Genomic DNA, 14,966 nt, shown 5'->3' on the forward strand with positions numbered 1-14,966 from the left:
GATGATTAGAAATGGGCTAGTCCAGGTGCGAGAGTTAGCCGAGAAAAGGGCTGGAGCTAAAGAGCCAAGCAGTGATTGAAAGAATGCGGTGTCCGTGTAATTATTTCGGGTAAAGCTAGCCGGAGGCGGCCGGGGTATGGCCGGGGTAATGGGGACGCAGCCCCGCCGCACCTATTACTACAATAACCTATGTTGTTGCCAAGACTATAGGTTGCTTTCCACAAACTGATACTAGGACCTCATTGCTAAAGACACCATTCACATAACTCACTGAAGATGGAGATGCCAAGCTGGTACTTACATATAGGCTTCGTTCACCTCTACATTACAGTGCATCTGTTACAGGAATATGTTCCATATGCTCTCAAGAGAGAAACAAACACCAAGCCAGCCATAAACCTTTTATCTACGATGGTGTACTGCCTACAAGATGGCTAGAGTAATGGTGGCACAAAGCTGTGGGAGTTACCAACCAATAACTGATCTGACTTAAGACCCGTCCATGAGATGAAACCATACCTGACACTGCCTGGGTTACCATGAGACTTGAGAGCCCACGGACCTAAAGCAAAACCAAACAATACTAAAAAAAAAAAAAGTACTGACAAAATGACTCCTAATGATATTCTGCTGTACTCAATAGATCAATGCCTTGTTCCACCATCAGCAAAGAAGCTTCCTCCTGCAGCAGATGGGAACAAATGCAGAGACCCACAGCCTGACATCACACAGAGAGTAAGAGACCTGGGAACACTCAACCTAAATGGGTTGTCTCCATCACCTCTCCCCTAAGAACTCAGGGAACCCTGGGGAAAAGAAGGAAGAAAGTGTAAAAGCAAGAGGGGATGGAGGACACCGAGAAAAGAAGGCCTTGTAAACCAATATGAGCAAAGGTCATATGAATTTACAACCGCTGAAGCAGCAGACCCAGGGTGTGCACAGATCTGCACCAGGTCCTCTGCATATGTATTACGGCATCTGGTTAGTGTTTCTATGGGATTACTAAGTGAATGAACAAGTGTGCTGTGGGAACTTCTTCAGCCAATGGCCTTGGAGATGCTGGACCACTTTGGGCAAGGCCTTGGGTACTATAAAAACAGATGTGAAAACAGGCGCAGTCTTTCTCTTGGCTGCTGGATTCGGTTCCTGTTTTCTGCTTGTGCAGAGGACTGTTGTTCTGTGCGTTTACCCTAAATAAAAAACCTCTTATTATACTCCATTCTGAGCTAGTGTGAGACTACTTTATTGTAATTCTCTACATTTGTGCTCAAGATTAGTGTGAGCTTACTCACACTAATAATAATAGTAATAGAGTGAATACTTGGGAGCTATTATTTATAGGCAATTTACATTGGTATGAATTCTTATATTGATATAAATTCAAATTATATTTGTTATATTGAATATGCTCCTATTTCTGTTTATAATATTTGTATACCTATGCAAAGTTATTTTGTCATATTGTATGCATATATGTTTCTACCTCTGCTTAAGACACTTTGTATGTTGATAAAATTTTAATATATATTTATCATACTGCACTATACATTTCCACCTCTGGTCAAGATACTTATATACTGTTTACATTTTGAGGTCATTGTCCTCATTTGCTGTACAGTTGTTTAAAGATTATCTAATATTCTAATATATAAAGCCTTAGTCTTTAAGTTATATAGATATTAAAATTACAGGTCAAAGTCACTCACGTTTGTCATACGACTGTTTCGTCCCCATCAACGTAAGTCCCTGTGTATAGCAGAGGTAACTTCGGCTACATTAAAAAAAAAACGTTAATTTTTGCTGTCCACGCCATGTAGTCGCCTGAGTGTACAGTGGGAAGAGGCTTACAATCTGATCTGTGGCCAAATCCTCTAGGCCACCGAATCTTGTTGATCTTTTTAAGTTTGCTCTGTTTTGATTATCTTGTTTCCGAGTATGTACATTATAAGGGTAGATGTTTTATGAATATCTCCTAAAGAGACCTCTGCCTTCTGTATGTGTGTCACAACCTTAAAGGCACAAGGAAGACCTTCAAATAGATAAGGATAGCTCCCTAATAGCAGGAGGGGTAGGATGCTTAGGACTTTCCTAGGGAAGCTTAGAAGCCATACTCCTAGGAGAAGGCTTACATGTTTCATAAGAAAATTTCCATCAATCCAATATCCCCAAATTGTACAAATATTAAAAGTTCCCCAAGCAAGCAACACACTGAGGCTAAAATCAAAAGTGGCACTGTGGCTGTCATGTGGTTCAGCTTTGCTGGGTCTTGGTCATGCAGCTGTGCTGGCTTTATGAGTTCTGCCATTCTTGTCAGAAATGACTGTCCCAGGAGAGGGAAAAATCAGTTTTCTCCAGTGCAGAGACACTGGGTCTATCAACCTCTCTAGGACAGGCCTCATGCTCAGATGTAGCTGATCAATTAATGGACTCCACAGTTTCACAGTTTGTTTGTTTTCATTTGTTTTTTTTTTTTTTTTTGAGATAGGATTTTGCTGCCCTGCTGCCCTGGCTGTCCTGGAACTCACTTTGCAGACCAGACTGACCATAGAGATCTACCTACCCCTGGCTCCCGAGTGCTGGGATTAAAGGTATGTACCACCACCTCCTGGTCACAAGTTTTTCCTTTTTTTTTTTTTTGTGTGTGTGTGTATGCTTTTATTTGGTTACACTTTAGTGTTTCTTTTTTGGGGGGGAGGGGTTGTTGTTGTGGTTGGGTTTTTGTTTGTTTTTTGAGAAAACTTAAAAGTTAGGTGGGTAGGGTACAGGAGACGTTTGAGACGTTATTGAGTAACTTGGGGGAGGGGGAAGAATACGATCAAAATATATTTAAATTTGAAAATTATTTAAAATAATAATAATAAAACGATGTAGTTTAAAATTCACAATGATGAATAACTAGATATTTTTTATACAACAAATAAAAAGTAGCTCAACATTTACTAGATGTTATGATTTGCCAATAAATTTTAATTTCTTTGTAATTCTATATAACCCAACAACTTTTTCAAGATATCCAACATATATTAACTATTATGTATTTGCATACACATATTTTTGAGTCAGGGTCTTGCTATGTAGCCAAGGCTGCACTCAAATTTAAAGTCCTGTCTCAGCCTCCTGAGTGCTCGGATCCCAAGAATGCCATCATATTCCAGCTTCCATTGTATCTTATTTGTGAAAATATTAGTATTTGGTAGAGAAATATATTTTAATTCTATATCAATTCTAAAGAAATTTTAAGACTTGCAATGTAGAAAGAAGTATTTACAAATGTTCAGTAATTGGGCTAACATAATATATTATTAATATAAATCATTGATATAATTAGAAAATTAAAACTCTCTAATAAAACGTGTCTTGAGAAAGCAGGCTTCTCCTCCTGCCCATATCTGCATTAGTTCATGGTTTCCAGAGTAGCCATGAAGCTTATTTAAAGCTTCTGTATGTGTCCTACCTAGGTCATCATGTTTTCTCTTCCAGCAAGGGGACCACACTGCAGTCTGACCTAGGCTTCCATTGGTCACCAGCTGACAAAACTCTGCAGTCACAGTCCTGACTATCACAGACAGAGCCATTCTTCTATGTCTCAGTATCCAGCTTTTCCCACACCATTTGTTGAAAGGATTGTCTTTTCTCCCTGTATGTTTTTGACATCTTTCTAACAAAAATCAGGTAGTTGTAGTTTTGTGGTTTTCCTTTGGTCCTTTATTCCACTCTGTTGACCTACTGACCTACTTTTGTGCAGTACCAGGTTCCTTTTGTTATTATGGCTCCATAGTATAATCTGAAAGGGGAAAATTGATATCACCATCATTGGTCTTTTTGCTTAACACTGTTTTGGCATCTGGGGTCTGTTGTCCTTTGATAATAAAATTTAGGATTCATTTTTTTCCATATTCATATGAAGACTGTTACTGGACCTTTCATAAGATTTGCACTGAATCTTCAGATTGATTTTGGCAATATAGCTATTTTCACAATATTAATTCAACTAACTCGTGAATTATGGGAGGTGCCTTGGCTCTCATGACAGCATACACAAATTCACTTTTCTTTTAGATTTTTTGTTTCACAATGAAAAGTGATTTTTGACTTGAATCTAGCTTTCATAATATGGACTCTAAACAAGAAATAAAATACAGATTTAACCAGGTGGAAAGACAGTTTGATGATTCATCCTCTTCCTTCCTACACCCTCTCCCTCCATCCCGCCCTCTTTCTCTTGTGTTCCAGATGGATTAATTCACAAGTCTACAGCTGTGAGGTAGGGATGTCGGTTTCCTCTTATTTTTAAGAAATTGAAAACCTAGTTAGATGGCTGTTGTGAAAAGCTGGATAATAGGGAAAACCACCTTCCAATTTTTGAGTAAATTACTACTTTTGATTTGTGTTCAGTGGGGCACTGTATCTTATCATTAATGCTGAATGCTTCATTTCAAAAAACAGACCACATTCTCTGGTTCAATTAAACTGGGGTTCCATTAATGAAAGTAAGATTATCAGATTGCACAGCACTAATGTGCACTGGGAATTGACAAAGAGTATAGTGGGAATGCGGAACTTTTTGGAAACACTGGCTTCTTAGAAACAGTGATTTTATTAATTCCATTCAATGCTTTTAATTAAGCTATATAGCATTCAATAAAACAGTCTAAAACTGTTAAAAACTCCAAGGTTTCTTTTTTTAGTTGTGTGAAAGTCCACAGGAAATGGTTAGTTCTCTAGAAGCCTCATTGGGATCTCTCAATATGTGCATTTATGATAAAATACCAAAATTTACATGAATACTACACAGCCAATTATATGAGCACACAGTCATTTTCTCATGCAATTCAAATTTCATTGTGCGAGTTCACTTTCTAGAAGGCAGCAAAAACAAATAGTTCAAATAAAGACACATCTGCTGGCTCATCCACATTTACAACACTCTACTCTTGGGTATAAATCTTAGAAATACCATTCAAACCAAACACTTGAAAAAAAGCAAAAGTTATTAATATATTCTCTTTTAGTAAGATTTAAAGTTCACATATATGAAAATCGGCTACCAAAATATATTTTCAGAAAGAGAATCACCCAGTACCATGTGTGTTCATGTCATCTTGACTATCACGCATGTGCAATGAGACTGGCCTAAAAGGCACAATCATAATGGATTACAATGAGTATAATTGGTAGTCACAAAGAAAAAGAAATATGCACATGGATTTTGGTAATTAGTAATTTTCTGTATACATGATGCAGATTGAATTGATTACTATTACATCAAAAGTCCACTTACAAATTTGCAAGAGAAATACCAGTATTCTCCTCTGTAAGTTGGGCTTGAATATAGTTTATGAAAATGTTTCTGCTTAGTTATAACACTGATGTGATTAGTATTTATTAACTCTTATTGACTTAAAGTACCTGTGAGAGATTTAAATAAGATGACAATGATATTGTACATTCACTTGTATTTATTTTAAACACAGTTAATAAAACAACCAGTTGGTTCTCTCTATTAATATCTCTCTTTCATTGCTCTCCCACTCGGTCCCTCTCTTCCCTTGACCATGCCATTCCCTCATGTTTCCATCTCCCATCCTCTTCCTTTTTCTCACCTCCTCCCAATCTCCGCCCCCAGTTTACGCAGGAGATCTCATCTAATTCCCCTTCCCAGGGCGATCTCCAAAATATATAAAGATCTCAAGAAACTAGACCGTAAAAGGCTAATTAACCCAATTATAAAATGGGGAACTGAGCTGAACAGAGAATTCTCAATGGAAGAAGTTCAAATGACCAAAAGACACTTAAGATCATGCTCCTTAGCGATCAGGGAAATGCAAATCAAGACAACTTTAAGATAACATCTTACACCTGTCAGAATGGCTAAAATAAAAAACACCAATGATTGCCTTTGTTGGAGAGGTTGTGGAGAAAGGGGTACACTCATCCATTGCTGGTGGGAATATGCTCTACGATGTTATAATGATGTTATCACAACATTGTTTGTGATAGCCAGAACCTGGAAACAACCTAGATGCCCTTCAATGGAAGAATGTATGAAGAAAGTATGGAATATATACATATTAGAGTACTACTCAGCAGTAAAAAACAAGGACTTCTTGAATTTTGCATACAAATGGATGGAAATAGAAAACACTATCCTGAGTGAGGTAAGCCAGACCCAAAAAGAGGAACATGGGATGTACTCACTCATATTTGGTTTCTAGCCATAAACAAAGGTCATTGAGCCTACAATTACGGGTCCTAGAGAAGCTAAATAAGGAGAACCCAAAGAAAAACATACAGTCATCCTCCTTAATATTAACCTTCATCAGGCGATGAAAGGAGACAGAGACAGAGACTCACATTGGAGCACCGGACAGAAATCTCAAGGTCCAAATCAGGAGCAGAAGGAGAGAGAGTACGAGCAAGGAACTCAAGACCGCAAGGGGTGCACCCACACACTGAGATAATGGGGATGTTTTACTGGGAACTCACCAAGACCAGCTGGCCTGGGTCTGAAAAAGCCTGGGATAAAACTGGACTCTCTGAACATAGCGAACAGTGAGGACTACTGAGAACTCAAGAACAATGGCAATGGGTTTCTGATCCTACTGCACGCACTGGCTTAGTGGGAGCCTAGGCAGTTTGGATGCTCAACTTGCTAGACCTGGATGAAGGTGGGGGGTCCTTGGGCCTTCCCACAGGACAGGGAACCCTGATTGCTTTTCGGGCTGAGGAGGGGGGGGACTTACTTGGGGGAGAGGGAGGGAAATGGGAGGCGGTGGTGGGGAAGAGACAGAAATCTTTAATAAATAAATAAAAAAAGAATAAACTGTTACCTGAAAGGTAATGAACTTACTTTTATGCTTTTATATTTTTCCATGGCTCCTTAAACAAACATGGCTTGCATGAAATCTTTTTATTTCTATTTATGTCTAGATATAGTATATATAACAAATACTTTTTCACTGTTTGCCTCATTGCTAGCAAAAGTCCTACTCAAACTGGTGATTATGAAACAGGTAAGGTTTGCATCATACATTCTCTCTCTCTGCTGTTTTAGTTTGGGAATGATGCAATCAAGGGCGAATAGTATAGTGTCTACTTACATACAGACTTCTTCTGTACTGAAAAGAGGACAAAATAGGTCCAGCTCTTTAGGGATGTTTAACTTGTGGCATGAGGCATGTAATTAATGATTAAGATTAACAGAGAAAATACAGGTGATAAAGAGTTCATGCTTTCCGGCCCAGCTGTGGTGATGCACACACCTTTAATCCCAGAACTCAGTAGGTAGAGGCAGGTGGATCTCTGTGAGTTTGAGGCCAGCCTGGTCTACAAGAGCTAGTTCCAGGACAGCTTCCAAAGCTACAGAGAAGCCCTGTCAAGAAAAACCAAAATAAAATAAAATAAAACGAAAAAAAAATTGTTCCTGTTTGACCTCCTTTCAAGCTTTGACAACTTTCTTGGCCGTTCTTGTCATCTGTGAAGCCACAAGTTCTGCCACCTCCCCCGTCAGCTTCTCTCAGTGCCACTGCTTTCTACTATCGCAGGTCCTGCCAGTGTGGAATACTGCTGTTAAATTCAGCTTCCTATAACGTTACCATCTCCTTATTGAGGGACGAGAAATGACCCCATGGTGTAGTTCCAACACAGCCTTCATCACTCAAGCCATTCCTTATATTGATCCTAGGAAAAATGGTCCAAGAATTTGCTTTCCCCTCACTAGCATACTTCCATAAATCTCTTATTAATTTATTATAAATACACATTATAAACACATGAATATGCACAGGACACTTTCAGGACCTGCTTTACAGATGACTAGCTTCCTTTGAATTACCTCCCTGTATCTGAGTGTTACGTGACCCATATGACCTTCCCAGGGGGAGTGCTACAGTGCTCTTAATGTTGGCTGCACATTGCGATTACTAGTGGAGGGGAAAAAAAAAAGAAAACCAAAACCAAATCAGATTAGCCAGCCAAATTAACCAAAAGTCTCAACGGGAGAGTCCAGCCATTGGGAAAAAATGTTTTGTACTGTAAAATGTTTAAACTTTAAAATGTTTTAGGGGTTCGAACATCTAGGGAGTTGAGTTATATTGGGTTTGATATTAAGGTATCTCATTGATTTGGTCCAACTGGTATGAGGTCGGTATACAGGTGCAATACTGGAGGCCTCAGAATATTCTGTTCAGCTTACAGGTTTCGAAAGGAAAGTCTTTAGACTTTCAGACATACTCAGGCAGGGCAGCACTGTCAATAACTGAACTGAAGTTTCCTCTTTCAAACTGACAATGACCATCCAGTTGGCTGCAGTTCCATCACTCCCTACAGTTTCTGCAGAGAGCAGCATTGCTTAGCTTATATTGTAGCACTTGAGTAAAGGAACATTTTCCACAGAGGAATAACCATACTACAGAAAAGCATTGTTTCATGTCTCTCCCTACCGTTTCCTCTCCCCCAGTAAATCACAGTGCTGAAGTAGAAAATGTTTTCTGGGGGTCAAATGTTCACATGCCAAGTTCTTCATTTTAGTTGTCAGCCTGGGTTGGCAGTGAGATGAGCAGAACTGTGGAGGAGTGAGGTTTAGCGACATCTTTAGAGGAAGACACCTGCCAGGGGACGGGCACACATATGCTTATGGGAACCTCAGTGCATACCCGATTCTGCTGATCGTAGACGGTGACCTCCAAATTTTATTTCAGTTTGGCAGACTTTTGTCATGTTCAGCAGCTGTGTCACATGAGGAACATCTGTTGCAAGTTGACAGCTTCGTGGAATCATATCTGTGGGTTCATCTGTCAAAAAGGGAATGCCATATCCAATTTGAAATAAGAACACCCATGCTCTAAACATAAGCCATTTCTGATAATTGAGCAAACTCTATAATGAAACCAAGTAAGGCAAAACCATTTTAGAGTACAACTTGGAACAACTTATTCAACTTTCTACAGTGATGCCTGTAGAAAGAACATGGCATTTCTGGGTAAGAGGGAGATTAGAAACTGCCTCTTTGTGACCCATGGAGAAGAGTCCCAACTAGTCATGGTTCTTACGAATCAAAGAGCCAGAGAACATCAGAAGCACACAAACAATAGCAGGAAAACAGAGAAAGAAAGTAAGCTGAGGGGAGAGCTATCAAATCCTCTGCGCAGAAGTACTCAGGCCATTTACTTGTCCTGACTTAACACGGATGTCATGAGAAGGGTGATCAGGAAAGGATCAAGTGGCCAGCAGAGATGTAGCCTGTAATGAGTCTTTCTCTTCCCACCAACTCCCAAATTATGACATGGAGACTTCTTAGGAATTATGAAAGCCTGGCCCATGGCTTAGGCTTGCTTCTAACTAGTTCTTATATCTTAAGTTAGCCCATTTATATCCATCCATATTCTGCCATGCGGCTCATGGCTGTTACCTCTCCTGCATATCCTGCTTGCTCTGTATCTCCTAGCTTCTTTACCTTTCCTGAGCCCTCTCTGGCCCTGATGTCCTGCCTATGCCTCTTCCTGCCTAGCTATTGTCCATTCAGCTCTTTATTAAACCAATCAGAAGGTGCCTTAGCAAAGACACATTTTCACAGTGTAAAAATATCTACATTTCCCTCTTTTGTCTAAATAAAAAGGAAAGGTTTTAACTCTAACTATATACCATAAGAACAATTATCAAGTAAAAATTACATTCACAATGTTTAGTTCCTATGTCTTTGGCAAATTTGGCAAAAAAAAAAACAACCTGTATTATCTATCCTATCTTAGTCCAAAGTTTTATAAATAAATTATTTTCTTTCATAATTTGTATTACCATCGGAAAATATGTTTTTAGACTTAAAAACATCTTAGATAAACAATTTAAGTTTTTATATTTTTCAACATTATAAACTTTATATCTCTTTTTTAAAAAATATATTTATTTTTCCATTTTATTTTACATTCTAACCAAAGTTCTCCCTGTATCTCTTATGTAAGTTTATTTTCTGAATACGGTAACAAAGAAGAGTATAAATATCTAGTCTTTGATCTCCATCAGAGACCCGAGAAGGATACCACATTATTTGAGTAAATTGAAGTGATGAGCAAGCAACTTCCAAAACTACAGAAATGACAGACAGCTCATGTGTTGAGGGCAGGAAAGCCTAGCGTGGTGCTGGCTGTGAAGGCGGCTGTACAAGTGCTGGATGGGAGCATGAGCTGAGATTATTCCCAAACTGGCATGGTATGGCAGGCACTCAAGAAGGGCACGGAGCCTTACGCAGGCTGGCCAGCAAACACAAGCTTCCTTGTGCAAGAACCATGGGACAAAAACATCTGAGATCCTCTGGGGAGGTGAATATCCAGGAAACATACACTCAAAATAAAGAAGAGAATCATCCAGATCTCCTTGGAGGCCTAGCCAAGATCCCCAGGGGAAGCTATGATCCCTAGCACAGCAAGACGGGACTGGAGCTGTCAGGCAAGGACAGGCACCAGATAGGGGTGATTTCTGTGAAGTCTTACACAGAAGATCTTCTGAGCAGGGAGGAGGAGATATGATTTAAGTAATTTGACTTACTGAGACTAGTAGCCCTTGCCTATTAAAAGAGCTACTATAAAAGACAGGGGGTGAAATCACATGAGAAGAAACACTGACAATGTTATAGCATGGCAGGGAAAAGCTTCCTCCATCTTGTCTTCACTGGAGTCATCTTTGATTTAGCCTGAAACTGACTCCTCTCCCCCCCCCCCCCCCAGTTTTCTTTCTAGCTCCACTGTGAAAATTCCAGCGGCAAAGTACCGAACCCTGTTCTAAAAACTCAGGGTCAAAAACAAAAATGTTTTTGGCTTTTGCTAATCTGTTTGCTTGTCACCTGCAACTGCCAACCAGGATGCAGGGTTTCTGTATTCTTTGCTTTAAAAAACTCACTGTAAAGTGCATTGGAGACTGCTCTGTGAGAAGTGTTTCCAGGCAGGCCCAGGCCAACTTAGTACAGACTCTTACTCATTTTGGACTTTGGCTGTACTGTGTGGTCTTTGGGGCTCTACCCTAAAACAATAGTACCTTCTGACTTTATTTTTTTAATTGACATCTTTAGAAAGGCTCTATTTCATGTGCATAGCTACATCACCGGCATGTATGACTGTACACCACATGCATGTAGTACCTGTGGAGGCCAGAAGAAGGTTGGAACCCCTGGATGGGAATGCTTGTGAACCACCATGTGGGTGCTGGGAACTGAACTCTGGTCTTCTGTAAGAGCAGCCAGTACTTTTAACTGCTGGGCCATCTCTCCAGCTCATACTGACACTTTTCTTTTGGTTTTGTTTTGTTTTTTTGGAGACAGGGTTTCTCTGTAGTTTTGCAGCCTGTTCTGGAACTACCTCTTATAGACCAGGCTGGCCTCGAACTCATAGAGATCCACCTGCCTCTGCCTCCCGAGTGCTGGGATTAAAAGCGTGCGCCACCATCACCCGGCCCTCCTGACACTTTTTTGTACTTCAAATGTTTAGTTCTTTTGTTTTAGCTTGTATTTTACCCAAAGAGGCTCCTATAACTATCCTTATTTGTTCTAAAATTAATCTGTAACATATTCTTTATTGTTTCTTAGTTCCCATCCATATATTCTACCTCTTATTTATACTTCATGCTCCCCTTTTTATTTGGCTTTTCAAGACAGGGTTTCTCTTTGTAGTCCTAGCTGTCCTTGTACTTGCTCTGCTAGCATCAAACTCAGGGATCTGTTGTGGGACATTATTTCAACTTGGCAAAGATGTGTTACATTTGTTTATGCTGTGGAATATTACTTTAACTGTGTAAAGGTGTGTTACATCTGTTTGTGCTGTATTTGTTTAAAGATGTAAGGATGTGTATTTCTTTATGTAAAGACATGTTGCATTTGTCTTAAGTCACCTGACTGACCTAATAAAGAGCTGAACAGCCAATAGCTAGGCAGAAGAAAGGAGAAGAGAGGCTGGCAGGCAGAGAGAATAAAAAAAGGGAAAAAAATAAGCTTGAGAGAAGAAGACAAGAATGAGAAGAGAGAGGATAGAATGAGGGGAGATGCCCAGGACAGAAGACAGGAGCCAGAAGCCAACCACACACAAGAAGCAGTGAAAGTAAGACTTACAGAAAGAGAGTGAGAAGGGGAAAAGCCCCTAGGCAAAAGGTCAATCAAGAGAAACAGGTTAATTTAAGTTAAAAGAGCTGGCCAGAAATGAGCCTAAGCTAGATCAAGCATTTATGACTAAGAATAAGTCTCCATGTCATGATTTAGGGGCTAGTTGTTGGCCCCAAAGAAAAAAATCTTGGTACAGACCTTCCTCTGCCTCCCAAGTGCTGGGATTAAAGGTGCGTGCCCCCACACCTGGCTCTTACCCCTTTTTATTTAATTATTAGTACCTTTAGTCCTAACAAAGTATAAACTACAAAACAAAATGAAACAAACAGCCCCCTCAAGCCTATAATCTATATTTTCTCACTCTGAATCACTGTGCCCACTATCTCTGGGCTGTGTTGAAACACTAGTGTCTTCTACTGCAAGTCAACCACAGGGCTTCCGTCAAATCATTGTCTATATTTTACACTCAATTTCCCTTTCAGAGAGTGATGAAGAAACACAAACTCAGTGAAGACAACTCACCAGAAGACTCAGAAAATGAAATGTGGAAACAAAAAGAGTGAAAAAGGGAAAAAAAACCTGGAGGACATATCCATACCAACAGAGGTGCAACACACACACACACACACACACACACACACACACACACACACACACACACACACTAAACATAAGAAGGCAAGCCACTATGTCACCTCAACAAATTCACAGATCCCCAACACCAGAAACCCTAAAACACAAGACAAAGGCTGTAGAGTTACTTTTCAAAAGGATCAATGATACATAGAGGACATTAACGAGTACACAGATGAAGAAAGGAAATTTAGGACCCAGACAAAGAAGTCAGTAAAGTAGATGAAACAACCATTTGGCTCAGGAATTTTAAAAAAAATGAGTAAAAATTCAGCATGGAATTGAAAATTCTTAAAACTAACTATTAGAGGATGCTAAACATAAAAGGCCCAGTCAAACAAATAAACAACCCCCATCCTAAAAACTATCAGGAACAAAGACTAGTAAAATAAAGAATATCAAAACAAGGCTGAGGCAGCAACATGTCCAACATACATAAATTTATACAACATTACAAGAAAGATCATTGAGTAATCTTTCTAGAACTTTGGGATATGTTTAAGACACCAAACCTAAGAATACATGGGGAAGGAGTTGACACAAAAATCTAACTTATTAGACACTGAAATGATAGCAGAAAATTTCCAAAATCCAAGACAGGAATGGACGTCCACACAGGAGGCATTTATAAACTTAAGTGAGTATCACCAGAGAAGAACCTTCTACCTCACATCACAGTCAAGACATCAAAAACAGAATGCAAGGGACATGCTGTAAGTTGTAAGGAAAATGTCACTTCAACTGTAGAGAAAACTCAGAACTACAACATCCGATCTCTCATCAGCAACTCTCAAAGCCTACAAAGCATTAAATGATACATTTTAAGCCCTGAGAGTGATGTGGGAGTCTTCTGTTTTGTGTTGATTTCATTGGTTAAATAAAGAGACTGCCTTGGCCCTTTAATAGGACAGAGAATTAGGTAGGCGGAGAAGACTGAACAGAATGCTGGGAGAAAGAAGCAGATTGAGGAGTCGCCATGGTTCTCCCACTCCAGGCAGACGCAGGTTAAGATCTTCCCTGGTAAGACACCTCGTGGTGTTACAGGGATATTAAAAATGGGTTAGGTCAATATGTAAGAGCTAGCCAATAAGAGGCTGGAACTAATGGGCCAGGCAGTGTTTAAAAGAATACAGTTTACGTGTAATTATTTCGGGGCATAAGCTAGCTATGTGGGTGCTGGGGATGCAGTCTCGCGGCTCCTACTACAACATGAGAGTACATAATTGTAAACAAAGATTGTTATATCCAGCAAAGCTATCTTTTAAAATTTATAGAGAAATATGTGTACTGCCAGTCAAGTACAAGCTAAAGCAATTCAGGACCCCTAAGCATGCACTGCAGAAAGTCCTTATAAGGAGTATCATACACAGAGAAGCAGAGAAAAAAGTAAGGCAGTCTTTTATTTTTTTTGTTTGTTTGGTTTTTCGAGACAGGGTTTCTCTGTAACTTTGGAGCCTGTCCTGGAAATTAGCTCTTGTAGACCAGGCTGGCCTTGAACTCACAGAGATCTGCCTGCCTCTGTCTCCTGAGTGCTGAGATTAAATGCGTGGGTCACAATTGCCTGGCTAAGAAAGACAGTCTTAACCATGGAAGGATGGGAAGAATAAATTTCATGATGAATAGATGATCAAAGGAGATAAAAAGGATCTAAGATGTTCAACAGAGTAGTTTCATAATAACAAGAAGGAAGAAAGTAAAGAAGATACAATAATCCAATCAACCAGAAAAGCAAACAAGGAAACTCCAAGGATTTGCAAACTCCTCCCCAGAGAACCCTTGAGCACAAAGAGGCCCCATTCAGCATTTAGAAGTTGCAGATGAGATAACTGACCAAAAATAAGATCTTACCATTTATTGTCTCCAAGTGTCATATGCCACTGGCAAAATGACTGACTTATGGTTATGATTGCTGTGATGAAACAACATGACCAAAACAAGTGGGGATGAAATGGTTTATTTGGCTTACACCTTTATATAGCTGTTCATCACTAAAGGAAGTCAAAACAGGAACTCAAACACGGCAGGGACCTGGAGGCAGAAGCTGATGCAGAGGCTATGTTGTGGGGGAGGTGTTGTGTACCACAGCTTGTTCCTCACAGTTAGTTCAGTTGGCTTTCTTATAGAACCCAGGACCAACAGCCTAGAGGTGAAATCACCCTTAGTGGGCTGGTCCCTCCCCCATAAATCACTAATTAAGAAAATGCCCTTCAAACGTGCCTGCAGCTAGATTTTAGGAGGATTTTCTCAA

The 14,966-nt window shown here is 39.7% G+C and overlaps 1 protein-coding gene across 1 annotated transcript in view; it reads right to left on the minus strand.

Annotated features, from left to right (window-relative positions):
- C6H3orf67 (chromosome 6 C3orf67 homolog) overlaps nucleotides 1-14,966 on the minus strand; it is a 229,254-nt gene that overhangs the window by 111,912 nt on the left and 102,376 nt on the right. The window contains exon 7 of the mRNA XM_013346793.2: nucleotides 8,655-8,792. Coding sequence (XP_013202247.1) covers nucleotides 8,655-8,792 — 138 coding nt within the window. The remainder of the gene's footprint in view (nucleotides 1-8,654; nucleotides 8,793-14,966) is intronic.

Source organism: Microtus ochrogaster, chromosome 6 (assembly GCF_000317375.1).
Source record: "Microtus ochrogaster isolate Prairie Vole_2 chromosome 6, MicOch1.0, whole genome shotgun sequence".
NCBI lineage: Eukaryota > Metazoa > Chordata > Mammalia > Rodentia > Cricetidae > Microtus > Microtus ochrogaster.